Source organism: Sturnira hondurensis, unplaced genomic scaffold (genome assembly GCF_014824575.4).
Source record: "Sturnira hondurensis isolate 20B ecotype Veracruz unplaced genomic scaffold, ASM1482457v3 Scaffold0006655, whole genome shotgun sequence".
In the NCBI taxonomy this organism is placed as follows: domain Eukaryota; kingdom Metazoa; phylum Chordata; class Mammalia; order Chiroptera; family Phyllostomidae; genus Sturnira; species Sturnira hondurensis.
Window position 1 is genome coordinate 1139320 of NW_028079286.1, and position 13840 is coordinate 1153159.

Here is a 13840-nt window from a genome sequence, read left to right on the forward strand (position 1 = left end):
CCCCCCCCCCCCCCCCCCCCCCCCCCGCCCAGTGCCTCCTTACTACTGGGGCCTGAAGGTCTTGCTCACTGTGGTCTTAATGGGGACGGCATGACCAGATCAGGCTTGGAAGAACGAAACCATGGCATGTATTTCAGCAATGATGTGCAATGTAATTTCTCCCTTAAAGTCAACTCTTCCTCCTATAACTGCTTTCATGAGACAATGGGCACGATTGCATTTTGGTTGATTTATATGCCAAATGTAAAAAGAGAATCAGAATCTTTGATGGTGAGAAATACTTGATTTTTCCTTTCCTCGTTTTGCTTGTCTATATCTTTCAACATTTTCTTCCTTTGTTTTTTCACACTGGAGAGTTAAGAAAGAGGGATGTGACCACACGTGTGTGCACACACTTGTGCACATACATACATACATACACAAAGAGGGACATCTACTTACTGAAGATTCTTCAATAATAATCTGTCTTTAAAGAGCTAGTGAAATAGACTACAGATGTGACATTATCCTATAATAATTGTTCAATTATGTGTTCAATTTAGCTCTTACTGTAGTAAGAGATTTTTTTAATATCTTAAACTAATTTTGATTTGATTCTTCTCAGTCAGACTTTCCCCAAGTGAGTTTCCGACTAATGCTGTTCCAGGATGCTCATGGGTACCCGTGATCAGCTAGCATGGGACACAAGACACACTACCCACCAGTCCCCACCTCCAATCTTTCCTCAAACCTAAATTCTCCTAGAGTCCAAAAAGCTTATGAAGTTCTGGCAACTCAAATGAAAAAGCAACCCTGACTGAGTGTTGGGTCCATGATAAATGATAATCAGCTGGTATCACTCTATTCCGTGTCATTCCTAGGGGATACCAGTAACAAGCATCTAATGTTTACAAGGGGGACAAAAAGAACAGAATTATCTGGAGGGTGGGCCCCTTGTGGTACAGGCTTCCCTCACTAGGTGCGTGTTGTAGGAACCCATCTGTATCAGTGTACCAGCTGGTGTTATTATGAGAGGCTGTGTTCTGCTTTGGTGATTTTTTTTGGAAGACTGTCAATGCCTTTGCCCATTTTATGAAGGATGATTTATGAGCACATCTGCCCACACTGTGCTGAGTGTTCAGCAGTTTTTTACTAAAAAACAGCATGACCCCGTGCCTCTCCCTCCCTATTCACCCAGCCTCACCCCAAGTGAGGTTTTTTGTTTTCCCAGATGAAAAAAGTCTTTAAAGGGAAACATTTTGCTGATGTGGAAGGGGTGAAACAAAACACGCAGAAGCATTAAACGGCAACAAAATCAACAGTTTCAAAAACTGCTTTGAGCAAGGGGAAAAATGTCTCAACAGGGGTACTGCATCACACGGAGAGTGCTTTGAAGGTGAGTGAAGTTCAAACATGTAGAACAAAGACACAATTTTTTATGAATAAATTCCAGGGTTTTTGGGTGCCCCTTCATAGTACCACCGACTATTCTTAAGGTCAAAAACAAAACAAAACACTGACACGTGGCCCGGATTTGCACAGATCCACATCCATCAGCATATTATTCATGTTCGGCTTTGACACATAACCCCAGGATTTTCTGAGACCTCCATCCTCTTTTAAAATTGAAAGCATAATTATCTTTCAGTTCCACCTTAATCTCCAAATAATTCAGCCAGCCTTAGTTCCTAAGAAGGAATTAAAGCTCTCTTCCCACACCTTGCAAACAATCTTCCTATCAGCAGGCCCCAAACAAAAGCTGCAAAACCACAAGGATATCATTGCTTTCCCCCTCTCCCCATCTCTGTTGTATGTGTCCACACTGAGAGGATGCATATTTCCTAGTAAGGAGAGGACCCTCAAGTTCTCCCCCAGAGACCCACATGCACAGGAGACACAAAGGGGAGTGCGTTGGGGGCATGAAGGAGGTGCACTGTGCAATTTTTAATTTGTAGCCACAGGAAGTACTGGTCCACTAACCCCAAGCTGGCTGACCTGGTTCTCTCCCATTGCTTGTGAGGGGCAGCCAGCCTCTCACAGCCAACTTTTGTGGAGACCTCACTGTGTGCGGCATCCCTCTAACTTTCACAGCACTCCACTGGCAAGAACTGCTCCCTCCTCCACGTGGAGTTTAGGAAGCTGAGGCTTAGAGAGTTGAAATGAATTGCCCAAGTCTGCATGACTATGACCAGCAATTCAAATCCAGGTATAACTGATCCCAAAGCCCACTGGTCTTATGTTACACTGAACTGTGCTGGTCTGTCTGGTTATTGGTCTTCTTCACTCAGAGTGAGAACACCCAGAGGCCACACCACGACTCCCTTCTGTAGCTCAGTACTTTCTCTAGTTCCTGACGCAAATCAGACATTCAGAAATATTTACTGAAGCTTAGTATTTTTAGATTTACTGTCTCATTTNCAGGTATAACTGATCCCAAAGCCCACTGGTCTTACATTACACTGAACTGTGCTGGTCTGTCTGGTTATTGGTCTTCTTCACTCAGAGTGAGAACACCCAGAGGCCACACCACGACTCCCTTCTGTAGCTCAGTACTTTCTCTAGTTCCTGACGCAAATCAGACATTCAGAAATATTTACTGAAGCTTAGTATTTTTAGATTTACTGTCTCATTTTCCTAAATCCTCATTAAAGGAAATAATTTTGTGACTAGAAAGTCCTTCCTTACTGTTAGCACTATTTCCAGCCAGGCAGCCCAAACCCACAGATTTCCTCCACAAGAACAGATCCCTCAAGCCCATTCCCCTTCCCACACCCCCCACATTCCTCCTTTGTGAACAAGGACCTAGGTTTACTCAGCCCATCAAAGTCAGCAAGGTACCCGAAAACCCAAGATTTGCACCTGCCACACAGATACACATACCACCATGAAAACCCCTCTGGAAAGTTCTTCCTTCTGCCCTTCCTGGTGTGACAGGTGAGTTGTACCTGCGCTTTAATGGCCGCCTCAGCATGGTTTATAGCAATAGATAATCCCATCTTCTACCTTCCAGCTCTTCTGGATTTCCAATTGGCTGTTTAGTCCCACTTTTCTAAGCAGATTGAAGGGACCCTACAGTATGCTGAGAAGAGCAATGTCATAGCAACCTTTTGGTGTAAAGAACATGTTGATTCTGGAGCTTCTACACACTCTATTTTTCCAGTTGTGTTTGGTTGCTGATGAGATTATTCTGACATTGCCTTTGGTTGTTTTGAGAAAGGATATTCATTCTCAAGTTAAACATACATTCCTACTACCAAATTTTAAAGATTTTATTTATTTATCTTTAGAGGGGAAGGGAAGGAGAAAGGGAGAGAAATATCAATATAAGGTTGCCTCTCATGCGCCCCCTGTTGGGAACTGGCCTGCAACCCAGGCATGTGCCCTGACTGGGAATCGAACCACGATCGTGTGGTTCACAGATCCACGCTCAATCCACTGAGCTACACCAGTCAGGGCCAAATTTTAAATTTTTACTGTGCACTAGTGTATAGTACCAAATATAAATACCACTTAGGCAAACAGATAATTTATGTTGTGTTCAATGAAAATTCCTTATCTTGTTCTTCATCTGAGAGGACTTTATTGATTATGCTCCTGTATCCCTGTATTGGTAATGCTCCTGATAAGCATTAACATTTTTCTTCAAAACATCGGCACTATTCTGGACTATCCAATATACAGAGTGAAATAAATACTAGCAGACATTTATCAAACACATTCTACATGCCAGGTTCTGCACTAAGCACTTTTAATACACTGTCTCTCTGAAGCCTCATACCACGCCAGTCAGAAAATTTCTACTTGTTTTCTACATTTTAAAGGTGAAGAAAATGAGGCTTGCAGAGAGTGAGAAACCATTCTAGGCCTACACAACTCATGTGTAAACAAATGGGGATGTGAACTCACATTGGCTGAATGCCACGATCCATGCACTGACAGAGTCTGTCCTACCCTGCTCCGCAGCTAGAGAACATGAATAAAAGCAGGGCTGGGAACACAAGGGTGAGGTGAGGCCCTGGTTGTGGAGTTAAATATGACTTTGTTTGGTAGGGGTTTATTTGCTCATTCACTTATTCACCAGGTAGTTTTTTTAGCACCTATTAAATGCAGGGCTCAAATTTTGTACTTGGGATATACTTCTATTAAGCGCCTATTCTGGCCCATGAAGGGTATAACAAGTTTATACTGCATGAATGGGACTTGAGCTTTTCAGGGAAAAGCTTCAGCAGTTATTTTTCTAGTCGGTGGCAAATGAATAACTCTAATGTCCCCTTCCATTTTTCATATATAATGAGTTAAAACAGCAATGAGTTTTTAAACGACAGATTTTAAACTTTCACAACCATTAACTACTTTCTCACAATCATAAATATGATTTTTATGACTTAAGTTAATTTTAAGTAATTATACTTTCCCCCTCAAACTAAGGCAACACAGTCCCATGAAATAACCATCTACCTGTGTGTGTGTGTCAGGTTTCAGTTCTGAGAATGGAGGTTTCAATAAAACATACATTCTTGAGTGAACGCGAAGGCCAGTGATATCATTCCTGCAAACTACACTGAGATTCTCCAATGAAACCAAATTCCTAGGTACGAAGCCTTAATCTAGACAGAAGATACATGATAGCGCCAGAGTGATGCGGCTTCATCAAAGCCCAGTGGCTTCCACAACATGAACACCGCAGCTGGGAGGCGAGCGGGTCCTCCAACGTTAGCGCACCAAGGTGCATAGGGGACACATCACATCTCCTTCATAATCCCCATTCAAAAGTCGTGACTCATTCACATACATATTTATTTCAGTTTACACCCAGGCCAGTTCCTGATGAAAGTTGTGTGTTAACTTTCCACGTTAAAAGACACTTTTCTAAATATTAATGCTGATACCCTATTTGAAGTAAGAATGTCAGGGATGAGAACAGACTCAAGAAATGTCTGCTTTCCTTTTCTTTCCTCTCTTTTTAAATAAAAATACTGTAAGACTTACTTCTGATTGTCTTACAGCTCAATTGATAAGGTGTGTTCCTTTTTTTGTTCCAGAAAATTTAAAAGCAACTAATTTAAATATGCAAAATTATCTTGAGTTGTTCATACGTGAACTTAAAAGCCGTGCAACACAGGAAAATTAAGTAATTATGCCTCCAAGTTATTTACTGCAATTAAGCTCATTTATCATATGCAAATTAGTGCAAACTGGTCTCATTAGTTACTAAATTACTCAATATGAGCTGAACAATGTAGCACTCCAGTTTGTAATGAAAAATCCCTGTAGAGGCAAGCAGTATCAATTAAGCTAATTTGCATATGCAAATATATTCACTAACTTTCTCTTTTTCTATATTTAGTTTTACATTTTCTTACCATTCTGGATCAGAGGGAAACTACAGGGTCACTCACCTCTCACTTACTTTTAACTCACCTTTCTTTCACAGCTAAAAATACCTCTCATATGGAGTTACTTTATTCTAGCACTAATGTCCAGCAAGATACCACTCTGCCAACAAGGGCCATCAAGACTAAGAACAAGCAGCTTTCCCAGAGACGGTACTTTCTTTTATACTTGTAAGTTCCAATGCAACAATAAATAAGGGAAAGTTCCAATTCATCAATAAAATAGAAACTACTATCTCATGCAAGAGGTCTTTTTGATAACATTATGATCAAATGCAAAATGAAACATTGACTTGGTTAGGCAGCATAATTTATATTTTTATATTAGCTTTTGAGCTATTTTAGGTATTGTTCAGTTTTCTTTTTCTAGATGTTTGAATTGTACTAGTTCACTTTTTGTTTTCTCTCACAGAATGAGATTAAAGACGAAGCTGATAATAGACTTGGCATTCTCTATTTCACACCCCAATGCAGTTATAAGGCCCTGACCTACACATCCAAACTACTTTCTCTGTAGAATCTTCTTAGTCTTCTACAATTGACTGCGTCTCAGCAATACTGCAACTATAACTACTTGAACAATAGCAACATACATTTTCTTCCATCAACCACAAACATTTAAATGCTTCACGACCAAAAGAGAATATAAACCAACTTGTCATGATTCCATTGTATATATACCCTTAACTAAACTGCAAAATGAAACTAAAAACAAAAACAGAGAAATTTAAATGTAAATCTTGATCTAATTTTTTCTAAATCTGATCTGTTAACGTCCTCTTTTAAACCTATGCTGGCTAGATTTATATATTTATTTATTTACCTCACCTAAGGACATTTTTTTCCATTGCTCTTAGAGAGGAAGGGAGAAAAAAAGGCATCAATTGGTTGCCTCCCATATAAGCCTGGACCGGTGATCACACACACCTGTACTGGGGATCTCACCCACAACCTTTCAGTTACTGGACAATGCTCCAACCAACTGAACCACACAGGCCAGGGCTAAGTTATTCTATTTGTGGAAGGCATTAAGGGAACAAAAAACCACATGACTGAAAACAGACATTTCATTAAGATCTATGTTGTCTTTCATTCAACCCACACAAATATTGTACAATTCTGTATACCAAGTAGAAAAAAAATAGCTACATGAGTTCCTTTCTTCTCCACCATTAAAAAAAAAACCCATACATTTTTTAAACTGTTCTGCTAAGGTGATGACCATACCTATGTATTCTACAAGAGGGTTGTTCTACTAGTAAATGATCCTTGCAAAACACTTAGTTCCCTAGTTTCGCTGGGGAAGACAGGCTGTCCTGTAACCATTCTGTCCAGCCTTTTCTAATCCACCTGCAGTCAGGGAAGCAAAGGTGTTATAATCTTGGAAGGTTCTTGGCAATTTTCTCTTGATCTTCCTTAAAGGGTCTGCCCACAGTAGTCTTTCTCTGTTTAGGGTTTGAATGTTCTAAAAGCAATATGAAAAATTCCTCAACACCTAGAAATAATGTGGGCTCAGTTATGTAATTACGAGGGGGTTCACACAAGATAGGCAAGCTCGAAACTAAACCATGAATACCAGACTTCTGTTGTTCTCTCTCTTTAGGGCATTTCCTATAGAATATCAAGATTTAGATTAAATAATTACATTTATACCATTTATTTATAAACATGGGGGCATTTATTACATATATATTCTCTGACTCACAACATTTCATTTATTTTAATACCCAAACCTAGTTATGGATAAAACCCCTCCTTCGCTACTTTATAACGACGAATAGCTATCAGTAATGATCCGCATTACACTGTGTCAGAAATGTAACATATATAATATCTACCTGCAGTTCACCACCATGCACCCACAAGAATACAAATGTTAACTCTAAAAATCTTCACATATAAGGGTTGATTTGATTGCTTTGTTTTAACGCCTGTGAGGTGAGTAAAGCGGCATTACCGTGGAGCATGCAAAAACAATACTGACATTTTATATAACAATTATACTCGTAAGTATTATTTACAGTGTGAAAAAAAACTCAAACCCTTCTGCTGAGGGCAAGCAAATAATTAAAGCACTCCATTCATAAATCTGCACCTTAGGCAAAGTCACTCCACTAGTTAATTTTGTGAGTTACAAAGATATTAGTTACCCTTTTGTATTTCATTAACTTTGAGAAGGTAAAATATGAACATTCTATCTGGTCTCCAAACTGGGAAAGTCAAAATGAATACCCTCTTTTTTCATATCGAGGGTATCATGAAGTAGGAACAGTAATTCCTTAAAAGAGCTTTCAAAGCAGGAACCAAATTAGTGTTTAGTCACATGTACTGTATTTGGGAAAGATCTCACATAATGACCCAAAGTTCTTGAATTTTGTCTTAATTTTTCACAAAAAAACAATGGCCCATCTTGATCCCTTACCCCCTGCTCCTCATCTGATTAATAAAGTCAAAGGAATAAACAGGCAAGCAAAATACAAACAGAGACACTAAAATGAAGAACAAACTGACAGTAACCAGAGAGGAGGGGGAGAGGGATAATAGGGGATAATAGGAGAAGGGCCATCAAGGAACATTTATAAAGGACACATGGACAAAGCCAAAGGGGGTAGGGTCGAGGGTGGGAGGTGGAGGTGGGTGGGGTGAGGGGGTGTGGTGGGGTGAAAATGGAGACAATTGTACCTGAACAACAATAAAAAATAAATTAAATTAAATAAAGAGAATAAAGTGAACTAAAATACCTTGACTCAGACCCCATGCATATACTTCACAGTTTTACAAGCTCCTAAACTCTCTTGCAGAAGCTGCCCCTGTTGTGAAATTCATGAATGAAACAGCTCCTGGTTCACCGGGGCTACAAGAAGGGTCACGGTCAGCAGTAAAGTTTCCATGTGCATGAGGAGAATGGTGGCCCTTGCACTGCATGGTACACAACCTGGGGAGTGGCCTTGCCTTCATACACTGGTATTGGATCACTAAATTGGAAGATAACTTTGCAACAGCTGATTGTATATTAGTAGAATCACCATTAAGTTTATTTTCCCCCTCTCAGTAGGAAGGAAGCCAATTTTAGAGGATCCTGTAAACTTTCTAAATTTTCCCAAGAAAATATATAGCTAATAAGATGTACACTGCAATAACATAATGCAGTCACAGAATGAGCACCAAAAATTAAGGAGTCCATCTTCAAGTCCCACCCCCACCTCTCTACACCAAGGGGTCCTTGACGTGCTCTTCCCCCATGAAACATCATGGGGGACACAGGTAGCAGGAACGCTTGGCACCTGGTACAGGAAGTCATAGGCATTTCCTGAGCCCCACCCTGGGATTCAGAACTGACCCCTACTCTACCTTCCAGACGCCATCAACTCCCTATCCTGTTCACTCCAAATAGAAATTCTCTTCTTTTTATTATTATTGTCTTTAAGACTGTCCCTATCATTTGTGGGACGTTATTATAATCTAATGGTAAGCATCCCACATTCAAATTCTCACTTAACTAGCCTTGTGAGCTTGAGTTAGTTATTGAAATTTTCTGTCTCAGTTTACCCAGTTTTAAGAGGTACACAATCATAACACCTAACTAACAGGTATTCAGTAATATGCACAATAAGTGAGTGATCTTAATACGTGGAGAGAACTTAATACATGGAACATCATACAGACTAAAAATTCAATAAATATAAACCAAAATCAACCCCAATTAGGGTCTTCCTAATTGAAACAAACCCACCCACAAACATGGACACACACGCATACCCCTCACTAGGTATTTGCATTAGAAATGCAAATTTACCGTTGAAACCTATGTACTTTTATTAACTAATATCACCTGAATAAATTTAAATAAAAAATAATTTGAACACACATACATGATACACACAGGGGTTGCCTCTCCTCAACCCTCTTCTCTTATTGCTCCACATCATTTCCATGGGTCTGCAACTCATTGCTTGACGTGAATTCTCAGTCATCTATATGCTAGTGATTAGTAATCCCTGGTCCTGTTTTCAGCCCTGGACTTGATCTTGTTCTAGAGAATCAGACTTAGGTTTCCAATCGCTTACCTCTTATCAACTTCGCTATTTAAGGGAATATGTCATTCGCCTGCCTCTCAGGTATAGACAGCTGGCTACTAATCTAGAAAAACCTATGATCATTATTAATTCCTGTGACCCTCTAGACTTTCATTTCTAATAATTCAATCTCAGTTCCACACCTGTCTCTCCATTCATAGAGACTCTATGATGGAGAAGATATTCTCTATCGTACAGAGTCTGGGAATATTATGATAATTTCCTAAATGGTCTGTCTCTACATTAGCCTCTAGCAACTCAAAAGACTTGCTAGATACTACATTTAGGTAATAACTCTGGAAACAAATCAAATACTTATTTCTTATACAAAAACCTCCTTCATGGGCTCCTCACTGGTTACAGCATCCTGGGTTGGTTCGCTGGGGCTGCCACAATACGGCTCATGTAGCTTCTCCATCTCTCTGCCTTCTGTGCTCTCCTGTGCATGGGGGGCAGCCATCAAACTGAACATCTTAACAGTCTCCAAAAAGACCTAGTATAACTTGCCCCATGCCTTTTCTTGGACACTTTGATTAGAATATTCTTCAATTTTCATCCTGGTGGGTGTGGCTCAGTAGGTTGGAGTGTTTTCCTATAAACCAAAAGGTTGTGGGTTCAATTCCCAGTCAGGACACATACCTGGTCAGGGTGCATATCGGAAGCAACCTATCAAAGTCTCTTTGTCACGCTGATGTTTCTCTCCCACGCTCTCTACCTCCCTTCCCCTCTCCCTAAAAGCCACAAGCATGTCCTGGGTAAGGATAAAAAACATACACATATTCTCCAACTCACTTTGCCTAATAAGCTTCTATTTATCTATCAACAGCTCTGAGAAGTCTTCTTGGACACTTTGTGGCAGACCCAGAGCCTCGCCCCTTTGTGAGATGCCTCTCACTTGATGAGGCCTACTGGTGCCTCTCTGCCCAAACGATCCCAAGCTAGTTAAGGACAGCAGCCGTGTGCCTATTACAGTGAATTCTGTGTTCTTACCCAGTATTTGATTTTTTTTTGATAACTATAATAAGCTGTGAGGTTAGAAACCATGTTGCCCACATCGGTTTTTAGGATATTTGCAAGTGAAGGAAGGATAGCAGAAGAAAGAAAGAATTCATCCCAATCCACTGGATTCAATCAGATTCAACCACGGACCCTCCTGAAGGGAAATGTGAAAATCCTATTATCCTTTCGGACCACTGAGATATTGCAGATCAGGTTCAGACCTGGGTCTATGGGCTCAGCAGGCCCCACGCAAGGAGGAAAGATAACTTACTAGTCCGCTGCGAGAGGGCCTTCTTGTTACCACTACTTCCCGACCCCCTCCTGCCCATAATTCCACTCCTCCTTTAATTCCACTTAAAGGAGTACACGCAGCTCTTCCACCCCATAGCCAGTGGTGTCAGAGTCCAATGACGAGAAGATCTGGTTTCCACGATTATTCTAAGATCATCCAGCACAACCACGGTTGGATGCCTCACTGTTGCGGGGGCATCCCTATCGAGCCTTAAATTCAAAGGCTTCGAACACATTCTAAACATGGACAGCGCTATTTGGAAGCTTGTTTTTCCTTTTCAATTTTCCACATTCTGAAGCCACACAGAATATACGTTTCTATTTATTTTCCCACATGAGGCCTTCAAATATGAAGGGAAGACATCAGCGTCCCTTTTAAGACAAGCGTTTTCCAAACTAAACTTCACCAAGCCCTTTGCCACTCCTCACGTAACGGGATTTCCAGTTCACGCAGCAATCTGGTCATTTCGCTTCGGGTAATATGGGTTGTCTATGTTTCCCTTAAAATGGCTGGTCAAAGCCAGGTGTGTGACCACCCGAAAGAGCAGACGAGCTCAGCAGCCTCGTGCCAGCTGCTCTGCTCTCTCCTCAGTGAAGCCCAACCTTGAACTGGCATTTGGACAACCGTTGTATAATACATGCTTACCGTAAGCCTATGTGTAGTTCAACTCATGTTTTGTTTTAAATTCTTGCAGCTCCTAAGTCACCCTCCCTTGAGGACTTTGGACTCAAGATTTCTAGAAAGAACTCAGAGGAAAATACTCTGGGGCTACTCTTTGAACCATTTCTTTCAATGACCAAGTCAATGAATGCACTGATTGGTTCAGAATACAAATGAGTCATCCTGAATCACATTAGAATCTAACTAGACTTACAGATACAGAAATAGGTAAGATAGGTGTAGATATAGATGTCACATGGCATGGCTCCTGCAATACTTATAAGGGAAATTCTGAACAAAGGGCATACAGGAAAGAAGGAAATAAAAATTTGAAGACCTAGAAAGCAAAATCCTTTCTATATCCCTGAAACTAATCTACTGCAAAGGTTATTCAAAATGTTATATGCACGATTGAATAACATCTCCAAGGAACATTGGTCACCTGGTATCTTAACAAATATTAGTGGAGACAGGAGAAACATCAGCATAAACAAAAATAGACAAGGTAGGCCTTTTTAGGGTCTTCATTTGTGACATCTCACACCTGACAAAACATCACATTTTCTCAAACAGTTGTTAAAAATGACAAATTACTAGACTTTGCCCTGAAGATGCGGATTTGGTGGGTTCAGGGAGAGGCAGGACTGTGTCCCCTGAACAAGAGTCTCAGGTGAGGCTGGTGGCACCAGCCAAGGGACCACATGGGAGAATGAGTGGCATTCGACCATGGAGAATCTGATGATGAAGATTCTCTACAGCACCTACTTTCAGGAATCACACACTAAATTCAGCAATACTTTTGGCTAGCTAGAAGTCACTTTTTGAACCTTGACTTAGAAAAAAATGATGTAGAAGTCATTTTTTTAATGTTGAATGAACAGGAATCTAGAGTTTACCTTTATTTTTTCTAACCGAAAATAAAAACGACCATAAACATTTTTTTCTGAATAAGCTGCCTAAATATCCCAAACATGTCTGTACTTTAATTCTATGTTTAAAAAGTATCTTACATAATAAAGAAAGCTTTGGCTATGGCAAAATGTACTTGGGAAGCAGAAACAATGTCAATCGATCACTCACGGATGCGCTGAACTGATGGCTAAGTCTCTGGGAAGGATATTTTGAGTAAGTGAGATGCTAAGTTTGGCATGAAACTGCTCTCAGACGAGTAACTGCAGGTCCATCCTAGTCACCCTCACAGTTATCTGTCATGAAATTGACTGGCAAAATTAAATTATTATTATTTGTCTCCTTTCACTTAACATATACTTGAAAATTTCATCCTGAGAAAGTTTGTGATTTGGGGGAGAGACAAACATTAAGATTGGAAGCACTTACAAATGCAAACTCAAGCAAAGAACAACTGAAATTTGGCAGCACACACAAAAATGTCACATTACTTACACAAAATTTGCTCTTTCTAAAACAATATATAGCTCCAGAGACACACACATACCACTTACAGATGCGGCACATACACTGTCGTTCTGGGAACAGCCAGCTACTATACATTGAGCAACGACTGAATAGTGCAATTCATCTCAATTATTACAAATAATACTTGCCCTCCCTTCCTCATTAATATTCTCTCAAGGGATGGCTTTCTAAAAAGAAAAAAAATGGACTCATAAGAATTTCAGAATTCCAAGATGAAGTAACAATAGCCATACACATAGCTGAAATACAAATAACAAATAAAAGGCTAAACATATCGACTTTTCTCAGTAAAATGTAATCAAGCTTCTTTTTCTTTTAAAGGTACCTGCAAAATGTGACTTCCCAAATGTGCTTCAAATACTTCAATGGCCAGTGCACTGGGGCTTCTCCTTCGTTGTGCACCTATAACTTAGAGAAAAAGAAAAGAAAAGGGAAAAAAAAACAGAAAAAGAAACAGAAAGGAAGAAAAAAAGAAAAAAAATTAAGTTGAAGCTCTGATTCACACCTTCAGCTTAATTTCTCTTTAATTGCAACACCAGCTAGTTACTACGTGAACATCTCAAAGACACACAGCGCAGCGTTACTTCGGTTCAGAGTTACAGCAAGCAAAGCCTAGGTTGCAATTTCTGCTTAGATAATAACTTCTACAGCCATTAAAAATCACACCCAGACCTTAAAAAGAAATCATTTTGGATTTTTGTTCCTACACTGGAGCCAAAACATAAATGTTCACATTCCTTTAAAATAAATTAGTATACTATTTTTCTTAAAATTTAGGTATTTTTTAAGTATAAACATACTGTTCCCCTCCCTAAAATAAAACCTACATTCCTATTCTCTAAACTAGAAAACAGCAAATGAGAATTTTTTAGTGTTCTAATGCAATAACTTTTTCATAATTGAATAAGCACAATATGCTGGAGAAGAGATTCTCATTAATGACCGTTTACACGAGTGTTCAGTGTCTCGGGATGGCTGGAGTTTTGTGTTTACTGAACATTCGC

At 39.8% G+C, this 13840-nt stretch overlaps 1 protein-coding gene across 1 annotated transcript in view; it reads right to left on the reverse strand.

The window, feature by feature from the left end:
• Window positions 1-13840, reverse strand: part of NPAS3 (neuronal PAS domain protein 3) — an 854048-nt gene that overhangs the window by 418735 nt on the left and 421473 nt on the right. The window contains exon 4 of the mRNA XM_037050253.1: window positions 13162-13244. Coding sequence (XP_036906148.1) covers window positions 13162-13244 — 83 coding nt within the window. The remainder of the gene's footprint in view (window positions 1-13161; window positions 13245-13840) is intronic.